The 10329-nt window shown below is 60.0% G+C and overlaps 2 protein-coding genes across 3 annotated transcripts; one reads left to right on the forward strand and one right to left on the reverse strand.

The window, feature by feature from the left end:
• Positions 1–1142: 1142 nt before the first annotated feature.
• Positions 1143–4050, forward strand: LOC127480556 (tetraspanin-18-like). Its single transcript, XM_051808791.1, has 7 exons — positions 1143–1199; positions 1751–1945; positions 2561–2635; positions 2866–2964; positions 3265–3438; positions 3600–3683; positions 4003–4050. Exons 1-7 carry the CDS (start codon positions 1143–1145, stop codon positions 4048–4050), a joined length of 732 nt encoding a protein of 243 aa, XP_051664751.1.
• Positions 4051–4710: 660 nt separating this feature from the next.
• Positions 4711–10292, reverse strand: UBE2T (ubiquitin conjugating enzyme E2 T). 2 transcript variants are annotated; one of them, XM_051808793.1, is made up of 7 exons: positions 10199–10291; positions 8866–9017; positions 7663–7732; positions 6932–7037; positions 6127–6225; positions 5774–5854; positions 4711–5002 (listed from the first exon to the last, which is right to left on the reverse strand). In XM_051808793.1, the coding sequence occupies exons 2-7, from the start codon at positions 8972–8974 to the stop codon at positions 4877–4879; spliced, it is 591 nt and encodes a 196-aa protein (XP_051664753.1). In that variant the 5' UTR covers positions 8975–9017; positions 10199–10291; the 3' UTR covers positions 4711–4876. The 2 variants fall into 2 exon arrangements, with proteins under 2 accessions (XP_051664753.1, XP_051664754.1); XM_051808794.1 differs by lacking the exon at positions 5774–5854 and having other exon boundaries at positions 10199–10292.
• Positions 10293–10329: the final 37 nt, after the last annotated feature.

Below are 10329 nucleotides of genomic sequence, written 5' to 3' on the forward strand. Positions count from 1 at the left end.
CATCTTTCCCTCTCCACAGGTTTACGTTCCTCTTTTCCCACACTCAGATTTCAATTCCCCATCTTTCCCAAAATTCCTCCTCTTTCCCTCTCCTCCGATTTCAATTCCCCATTTTCCCAAATTCCCCTTTTTCCCCCGGGGTTCTCTCCCTCCCTTCCCGCTCCGCTGCCCCTCCCGGGCCCGCGGGATCCTCGGGATCCTTTTCCCATCAATCATTCAGCGCTGGAAGGGGATCCTCGGGGGTGCCGGGCTGGGGGGGACGGAGCGGGGGAGGGATTTTCCAGCCTTCCCGGGGTTCCGGAGGGGCCGGGAAAGGTTGGAGGGACCCGGGGCTGTGCCCAGAGGTGAGGGGGGAGGGGGGGACACGAGGGTGGAGGGGACACGGGATTTGGAGGGGACGCGGGATTTGGAGGGGACACGGGATTTGAAGGGGATATGGGATTTTTAGGGCACGCGAGGGTTGAAGGGGACATGGGTTGGAGGGGACACCGCAATTGGAGGGATGTGGGGTTTGGAGGAGGGAAGGTGGGGCTTGGAGGGGACACAAGGCTTGGAGGGGACATGGGGTTTGGAAGGGACACAGGGGTGGAGGGGACACAGGATTTGGAGAGGACACGGGGGTCGGGGTTCCTTGGGGTGCCCCAGGAGCTGTGGGGGGTGGGAGATGCTCTGGGGACTTTGGGAGGCTGTGTCCTCCTGTGTCCCCCCCATGTCCCCCTGTGTCCCCTGGGAGCTGGAGGGGCCAGACAGGCCAGGGCTGGGTGGGAGGTGTTGAGGGGTGTGGAGGGTCGGGGGGTGTTGGAGGTGGCTGTGGGGCTATTGGGGGTGGCCGTGGGGTGTTTTGGAGTGGCTGTGGGGGGGTTGGGGTGGCTGTGGGGTGTTGGGGTGTCTGTGGGTTGGTTTGGGGTGGCTGTTGGGGGTGGCTGTGGGGTGTTTTAGGGTGGCTGTGGGGGGTTTCAGGGTGGCTGTGGGGTGTTAGGAGTGGCTGTTGGGGGTTTTGGGGTGGCTGTGGATGGTTGGGGATGACTGTGGATGGTTTGGGGTGGCTGTTGGGGGGTGGCTGTGCCAGGACTGGCTGTGTCAGGGCTCTGCTTTCCCCCCCCCCAGGGACAGACAGGGCTGTGTCCCCCTCTGGGGTCCCCATGGATGTCCTGAGCTGCCTCAAGTACCTGATGTTCATCTTCAACGTGCTCGTGTTTGTGAGTCCTCCTGGGGCCGGGGGGGATCCGTCCCCAAGGGGGGACAGCTCTGGCCAGCTCAGGGAGGGACACCAGTGCCAGGGCTGGGTTATCCCCTGTCCCCAGGGCGTGACATCTCTGGCCAACTCAGGGACAGGTGACACCAGCCAAAGGAAGGGGACCAAGGGCAGAACACCCCTCGACCCACGGGGGGACATCTCTGGTTCAGGGGGGGTGACACCATTCCCAGGATTGGAGCATCCCCGTTCCCACGGGGGGACATCTCCAGCTGGCTCGGGCGGGGGACACCATGTCCCCCATTCCCAAGGGGTGACACCTCTGTCCAGCTCAGGGACAGGTGACACCAGTCCCAGGGCTGGAGCATCCCCATTCCCGGGGGGGACATCTCTGGCTCGGGGGGGTGACACCAGTCCCAGGGCTGGAGCATCCCCATTCCCGGGGGGGACATCTCTGGCTCGGGGGGGTGACACCGGTTCGCGGGCTGGGACAGGGCTCGGGGCGCTCGTTCCCGGGGCTGGGGTCGGTCCCCCCTGACTCCCCCTGTCCCGCAGGCCGGGGGGACGCTCCTGGCCGCCCTGGGGCTCTGGGTGGCCGCGGACCCGGGCGGGTTCCAGGCGCTCGTGGCCGCCCGGGCCGTGCTGGGCGCGGCCGCGTGGCTCCTGCTCGCCCTCGGCATCGCCCTGGCCCTGCTCGGCTGCCTCGGCTGCTGCGGGGCCCTGCGGAGGAGCCGCCCCCTCCTGCTGCTGGTGAGGGGACGTGGCGGGGAGGGGACACGGGAGGAGAGGGGGTCTGGGGGGCGGTGGAATGTGATGGGGGGGGTGGGATGTGGGGAGGGGCTGCGGGGCTGGGGAGGGGGTGTGAGGGGTGGGGAGGGACTGTGGGGTTCAGGAGCTTGGGGGATGCAGGAGATGGGATGGAGGGTTGGGGGATGGAGGGTTGCGGATGGAGGGATTGGGGTGCAGGAGAGTGCTGGGGGCTCCAGGTGTCCCTGCAGGAGCCAGAAGCTGCTGTTCCTCCCCCTCCACACCCCGCACAACCCTCCCCCCTCTCCAGTCAGAGCCCAGAGGATTCCTAAACCCACCAAGTGGGTCCCTTCTCTTTGAAGCCCTGGCTTGTCCCTCATGGCATTCCCAGGCCATTCCCACGCATGCTGAGGGGCAGAACCCCCTTTCTGAGCACCCTCACCCCAATTCCTGCAGCACCCCCAGCTCCTGGCACCCAGGGCTTGTTTCCCCCACCACACGTTGGTGGTGTCCCCTGTCCCCCCCCGGGCAGGGGCACAGGGCACGGGAGGGCAGGGACAGCCCGAGGGAGCTGCCCAGGGCTCGGGGGGTCTCTGACTCCCCCACCCGCCCCCCCAGTTCTTCATCCTCGTCAGCCTCGTCTTCCTCATGCAGCTGGTGGGGGCCATTCTCTTCCTCGTGCACTGGAAGCAGGTACTGTCCCCACACCCTGGCACTATCCCCATGCCCTGGCATTGTCCCCACACCCTGGCACTGTCCCCAGTGCCACCAGCCTCCCTCTGTCCCCTCAGGGCTCCCCCAGGGGACAGGGACAGGTACAGGGGCCTTCCTCCCCTCCCTTCGCCCCCAGCCCAGGGCCGTGTTGGGGGGTCCCACGGGTGGGTGGGTGGGGAGCGGCCCCACCCCCGGCCCCGATCCCACAGGTCCAGCCCGAGCGCTTCCTGTCGGAGCTGAGGAGGAACTACCGCGGGGACGAGGGTGCTGAGGTGTTCAGCACTGCCTGGAACACCCTCATGGTCACGGTGAGCACCCGGGGGGCTCCCTGTCCACCCCCTGGACCACCCTGACGGTCCCAGTGAGCCCCGGGAGGCTCCTGCTGTGCTGGGGGGGTGTGGAGCACCCACAGGACCTGCCCAGGGTGCCCCAAAAGTGGGTGAGGGGCTCAGGAACCCCAGCTACGACCCCCAGGCTGGGCTGTCCCCCCTCCCTTGGTCACTCCCCACGTTGTCATCCCACTGATGGTGTTTGTTCCCCCCGTTGTCATCCCATTGACGGTATTCCCTCTGTTGTCACCCCCTTGATGGTGTCCCCTCCCGTCCCAGTTCTCCTGCTGTGGCGTCCTGGGCCCCGAGGACTTTGGGAATGGCTCCCGATTCCAGGAGCTGCACCCGGGGGTGCCGTGGCCACGGGCCTGCTGTGCCCGGGACGGGCTCCTGGGGGACCTGCTGGGCTGGGAGCAGTGCCAGGACAGGAGCCCTGGCTACATCCACGAGCAGGTGGGACACCCCCGCCCCCCCGTCGTGGGCTGTGTGCCTGTGCCACCCCTCCCAGCCCCGGGGGCACTGCCCATCCATGGCTCTGCATCCCAGTGCCCTCCCGAGCCCCCCCCTGAGCCCCCCAGTACCCCCGAGCCCCCCCAGCCTCTCGGTGCCCCCAGGGCTGCTTCTCCACCTTCGGCAGGACCCTGCAGAGGTCCCTGTCCCTGCCCGGCTCCTGCAGCCTGGCCGTGCTGGGCATCGAGGTGAGCGCGGGGCTGGGGAGGGGGCTGGGGAGGGGGGAGCTCAGGGTGGGGCTGGCGAGGGGGCTGTGTGCCAGGGGGGCCACAGGGGGGCTGGGGAGGGGTCCGTGTGCCACGGGGGGGCTGGGAAGGGGGCTCTGTGCCAGGGGGGCCTGGGGAGGGGTCTGTGTTTTGTGCCCTCAGGCCCTGGTTTGGGGGGTCTTGCAGCCCCCCCTAGCAGCCCCAGCACCGCTAGCACGGGCCCTGCAGGGCCCAGGCCCAGACAGGGACCCCCAGGGCAGCCCTGCTGGGGTCTCACCTGCCGCCCCCTCCCTCCCCCCAGACCTTTGCCATGTTCTTCTCCCTCTGCCTCTACTACAACTTCGACTGATGGGACACGGACACACTGGGAGCTCGGGAGCAGTCAGGGACAGGCCTGTCCTGGCTGGGAAGAACTCTGCTCCAGCCCCCAGCCCTTCCCAGCCTCGCCCACTCCTGTCCCTGCTCCAGGGATGGGCCTGGTTTGTGGTTTTCTGGGAGCAGGGACAGGACAGGGGAAATTCCCTGCAGGCATCTGCCATCAGCCCTTCCCCCTCTGGATCCCCCCACACTCATCCCGATGCTCCCATGCTCCTCATCCTGACATCCTGCTCCCTCCTCCACATCCACCCCTTCCCAGACCCCCAGGCATCCTCTGGATTCTCCTCCTCCCCCTGGGCCAGGGCTTGTCCCTGGTGACACCTCCTGGGGCCACCACAGAGCAGAGTCACCATCCAGGTCACCCCAAATGGCCCCAACTGGAGCCCAAGGGCCGCTCCAGAGAGCTGGAATTGCAAGGCTGGCGTCATTAAACTTCCATGGAAAACCGAGCCTTTCCCAGGGAAGGATTCCCACCAGCTGGTTCGGATCCAGCTCCTGCTCTCAGGTTGGAAACAGGAACTGAACTCCCTGGTGTTATTCCCACTTCTCTGAAAGCTGGGAAGGGAAAGAGGTGTTTCCAGTTTTCTTTGGAACATCCCAAAAACTCCACCCAACAAAAGGGGAAAACATATAAATTAAAGCTTCATATTTTATTAATGCAATGAAAAGTTTTCACAAAAAGAAAACCTCAAACAAACACGGAAACAGCAAAACCCAAACTGCTGCAGCCCTTTACAGGCAGGACACCTCGTACCTGAGGAAGGGGACAGGGACAATCCCAAGGGAACAAAACCCCCTCAGGAATCTGGGCAGGATTTCTTCTCCTTCCTGCTGATGTTGCTCCCTTTCCTCTTCTGCCCAGAGGACTCACTGCTGGGGCTCCTTTCCCCCTGGGTGCTTTTCTCTTCCAAAGGCTCGGGAGCCTGTGATGACCCAAGCAATAAAAGCAGAGAGCTGTGAATAATTGGATTTTCCAGCCCTTGGAATGCCCTGTGCTTCACCAAGTTCGTTATCCCAGGATTTGTAGGAAGGGGGATGGCAGGGGAGCAGGATAACAATGGAGCACAGCACTGCCATGATGCTCCAGGGATCTCTTCATCCCATGCCCTTCCCTTCCCATGCCACCACAGTTCCCTTGGGAATGGGCTCAGGGCTGGAATGCTGAGCACAGCTCCCAGGATTCCCACAGGGGAGACACCCCCCTCCCACAAAGGGTGTTCTCCAAATCAGGGGCAGAGAGGGAAAGGTCCCTCAGGTGAGGAAAGGCCCAGAGGGAAGTGATTTTTGGGAAGGTTTGGATCTGCTGGAGTGGGATTTATTTTTTCAAGTGAGGATGAGAGAAAGAGGGAAGAGGAGGAGGGAAGAAGGCTGCATTCCCAAGGGAATATTGAGTGGAAGAGCAGGTGGAAAAGAGCTGCAGGACACAGAGCAGAGCTGAGGAAGAAGAGGATCCCCAGGGAATGGTTTTTGTCCATCCCTCCCCCTCCTCATTAGTGAGGGAGCACATTTAATTGGGAAGGGAGAATGTAATGAGCTTAACGAAGAGCATCATGAAATTAATGAAATGAATAAAAGAATAATGGAATTAAACACAGAGGCAAAGCCCATGAGAGGCAGAGCAGCAGGGGAGGCCAGAGCCAGACCCACAGGATCAGTTCTGGGAGGGAAATGGGGCAGGAGGGGCTGGGCCTCACCCTGCCCTGCCCCGCGTGTCTCTCCGTCCACTCCCGGGCCCGGAGCAGGAACAGCTGCTTGTTGTACTTGTACTCTGAGGACTGAAGGGGAAGAGCAAGACAAAGCCAGGCTTAACACAGCACATCAAGAAGCTGGGACTTAGGCCTGGCTTTAGGGCTCCTAAGCCAAGCCCAAACCCAAGGCACCAGATCCCTTGGGTTTGCCTGAAGAACTCAAGCTGCCGTTTTGCCCCAGAGGCAAAGCCTGAAGGTGAGACCTTGGCCAGCTCCTGTGGTCACCTGATCCACTGCCAGGGTGGTCATCCAAAGCTCAGCCTCAACCCCTCCCTGCCCTGCCCATGGGGAGGACTCACGATGTCAGCCATGAGAGGGTCGTCGGGGTTGGGCTCTGCCATCAGCAGCTGGATGGAGCTCAGCAGGGTGGAGATGCTCAGCGAGGGCCTCCAGGCACCCTGCGGGGAGAGGAGCCTGGCCTGAGCCCTCAGCACCCACGGGAACACTGACCCAATCCTGAGCACCCCAGCACCCACAGAAACACCACCCCAATCCTGAGCACCCCAGCACCCACGGGAACACCACCCCAACCCTGAGCATCCCAGCACCCACGGGAACACCACCCCAACCCTGAGCATCCCAGCACCCACGGGAAACACCACCCCAATCCTGAGCACCCCAGCACCCACAGAAACACTACCCCAATCCTGAGCCCCCCAGCACCCACAGAAACACCACCCCAATCCTGAGCACCTCAGCACCCATGGGAAACACCACCCCAATCCCAACTCCTGGCTCCAGGGAAGCCCAGCAGGGCAGTGGGAACCACCTCGAAGCTGCCAGAGCTCAAGGATCAGGGGGATTGTTGGGATTGTCCCCTGCAAGTTCAGCTCATGACGATCCCTCCGGGTCCCTCCCAGCTCAGGAGATGCCATGGGCCGGATCCTGCACACATCTCGTCTCCAGCCCTAACTCCCTTTGGCTCCCAGCCCTGAAACCTTGGAAACTCCTTGGGAACAAAGGCTGTCCCCCAGCCCTGGCAGGACACCAAGGAGAGGCCGTTTCCAGCAGCCCTCCCTGCGGGTGTAAATAAATCAGGAGCACAGGACATTCAATCGGCTCCCAGGGAGCAGGGAAGGAGCTCAGGGCCCGGCCCTGCCTCACCTTGGGGGGTAACTTGAGCACATCCAGGCAAATCCTGCCCGCAGAGTCGATGTTGGGGTGATAGATGGGGGTCAGGAAGCGGATTTTGGGGGGCTCAAAGGGGTACCTGGGGGAGGAGAGTTAAGGAACGAGGAATTGTTGTCGTGTCTCCGGTGGTTTCACCACCTTCATTCCCTCCTGGTTCATTGAACACCCTTCCCCATGGATCGCTGGAGCTGCTTCCACCACTTCCCTGGACAGCCTCCCACAAGGGAAGCTTTGTCCTGATGAACAAGCTCTTCCCACAAAGCTCTGGGATGGCAGAAGTCTGATCATGGCACTTTTTGGGGGTTAATCAACACATCTGGGATGTTCAAGGTGAAATAAGTGTGTCAGTCACTGGAGAAACACTGACATTCCTTGAAAAAAGGGGCTCAATTCCATTCCTTGTTGGCAGGATAAAGGGAAGCAGCAAGTTAAGCAGCTCACTCGTATTTGAGAGCAGCACTCAATCAGACAATTCCAGACTGGGTTGGGTTGGAGGGACCTTCAATCCCAGCCCAGCCCAGCCCAGCCCAGCCCTGCCACAGGCAGGGACACCTCCCACCATCCCAGGCTGCTCCAACCTGGCCCTGGACACTTCCAGGGATGGGGCAGCCACAGCTTCTCTGGGAATTCCATCCCAGCCCCTCACCCTCCTAGGAAAGGATTTAATCCCAATTAATCCAAGCTAGATGCTGCTGCCCATTTACCTCTCAGGAACGATGATTTCCAGGTTGAATATTCCCTTCTCATAGGGTGTGTCTGCACCTCCTAAGATTTCTTCAGGAGCAAGATGAAAACAGAAAGGTTACATTCCAAACCCTTTGGATTTGTCCAGCAGCCTCCAGGGAGCTCCCAGAGCTGGAAAGTGCTCAGATCATGGAATCCTGGAATGGTTTGGCTTGGAGGGACCTCAAAACCTACCCAGTCCCACCCTGCCCTGGGCAGGGACACCTCCCACTATCCCAGGCTGCTCCAACCTGGTCTTGGACACTTCCAAGGATGGGGTGTCCTCCGAGAAATCCATTCCAGGGCCTCCCCACCCTCCCAGCCAGGAATTTCTTCCCATATCCCATCCATCCCTCCCTCTGGCAGTGGGAAGCCATCCCCCCTTGTCCTGTCCCTCCATCCCTTGTCCCCAGTCCCTCTCCAGCTCTCCTGGAGCCCCTTTAGGCCCTGCCAGGGGCTCCAAGGTGTCCCCGGAGCCTTCTCTTCTCCAGGGGAACATTCCCAGCTTTCCCATCCTGGCTCCAGAGCAGAGGGGCTCCAGAATCCTGGAATGGTTTGGGTTGGAGGGACCTCAAAGCCCATCCCATTCCACCTCTGCCCTGGGCAGGGACACCTCCCACTATCCCAGGTTGCTCCTGGGATTTGGACACTTCCAGGGATGGGGCATCCTCTGGGAATTCCATTCCAGGGCCTCCCCACTCTCCAAGGGAGGAAGCCAGGAATAAAAAGTGTCATTTGGGCTGAGAGCAGTTCGACCCCTCAGCGATGAAAACTGAGGGTAGGGTAGCCAAGGTAAGTTTTAAAAAAAGAACCCAATAATAAAAATAAATAAAAATGAAATAAATAAACCCCAAAGAAATAAAAAGAAAATAAAAAAAAAAACCAAAATAAAAATAATAAAAACAATATAACAAACAGATAAATGAAATAAAATCAATAAAAATCACTGCCAGTTAAAATCACTGCCAGTTAAAATCACTGCCAGTTAAAATCACTGCCAGTTAAAATCACTAGAAATAAATAAAAGTATCTTCCCTAAATTTCACACTTTCATGGAGCTCCTAAAGTACAAACCTCGCAGTGAGCACAGACCTAGGTCAAATTCTGACCCAGCCCTGGCTCAGGGACCCCCCAGGTACAACCAGGGACCCCCCCCAGCACATCAGGGCCCCCCCGGTACGCACGTGCCCGCAGCTCGCCGGTGCCGTGCCCGCTGTGCCAGCAGGAGATTCCCGGCGGCGGCTCCGCGGCGAGCAGGGCCAGCTCCCGCTGCAGGCGCGTCCTCCTCTGCATGCTCCGCTCCGGCCCCGGCAGCCGGGCTGAGCAGGAGCCGCGCCTGAAACGAGAGCGCCGCCGGGCTCGGAGCCGCTGTCCTGCTGCAGAGCCGCTGAGCCCGGCCTGGAGCTGCTCCCACACCCCCGAGCTCCATCCCAGCCCCGCAGTGCCAGCTGAGCCGAGGAAATCCCGGGCTGAAATATTCCCGAATAAACCCAAGGCTTTAATATTCCCTGATAAATCCCGGGCTTAAATATTCCCGAATAAACCCAAGGCTTTAATATTCCCTGATAAATCCCGGGCTTAAATAGTCCCGAATAAACCCAAGGCTTTAATATTCCCTGATAAATCCCGGGCTTAAATATTCCCGAATAAACCCAAGGCTTTAATATTCCCTGATAAATCCTGGGCTTAAATATTCCCGAATAAACCCAAGGCTTTAATATTCCCTGATAAATCCTGGGCTTAAATATTCCCGAATAAACCCAAGGCTTTAATATTCCCTGATAAATCCCGGGCTTAAATATTCCCGAATAAACCACGGGCCCAATTAATTACCCCCTTAGCCTAATTAATGACTCCCTCGGCCTAATGAATTATCCTCTCAGTCCAACTAATTACCCCCTCAGCCCAACTAATTACCCCCTCAGCCCAATTAATTGCCCCCTCAGCCCAATTAATTGCCCCCTCAGCCTATTTAATCACCCCTCAGCCCAATTAGTTACCCCCCATCCTAATTAATTACCGCCACAGCCCAATTATTAACACCCTCGGCCTAATTACTGTCTCAGCCCAATTCCTGACCCCCTCAGCCAAATTAATTACACCTCAGCCTCATTATCCCCTCCGCCCAACTATTAACCCCCTCAGCCTAGTTAATTACCCCTCAGCCTCATTAATTACCGCCTCTGCCCACTTATTACCTCCTCAGCCTAGTTAATTACCCCCTCGACCCAATTAATCAGCGTCTCAGCCCAATTAATTACCCCTTCGGCCTAATTAATCACCCCCTCAGCCCAATTAATCACTCCTCAGCCCAATTAATCACCCTGTCACACGGACAAGGACGGCCCCCCCAGCCCCACCCTCACAGAATCCTCTCAGGAACAGCCTCCGCCTCCAGGCGTGCTGCATAATTACCCCCCCGGACCCATTAATTACCCCCCCGGACCCATTAATTACCCCCCGGACCCATTAATTACCCCCCCGGACCCATTAATTACCCCCAGACCCGATATTTACGGTGGAGCGTGCGACCGCCGTTTCCCGCTCCCCCTCCAGACCCGTGAGGCGGCGCGCGCCGGGGGCGGGACTTCCTCCGTCGCCTGGCAACGCCCAGACGGTCCGCGCGCCCCCCCCCGCCCCCCTGGCGC

The sequence above is a fragment of the Manacus candei genome, unplaced genomic scaffold, assembly GCF_025592945.1.
Source record: "Manacus candei isolate 608988 ecotype Guabito, Panama unplaced genomic scaffold, ASM2559294v1 h1tg000073l, whole genome shotgun sequence".
Lineage (NCBI taxonomy): Eukaryota > Metazoa > Chordata > Aves > Passeriformes > Pipridae > Manacus > Manacus candei.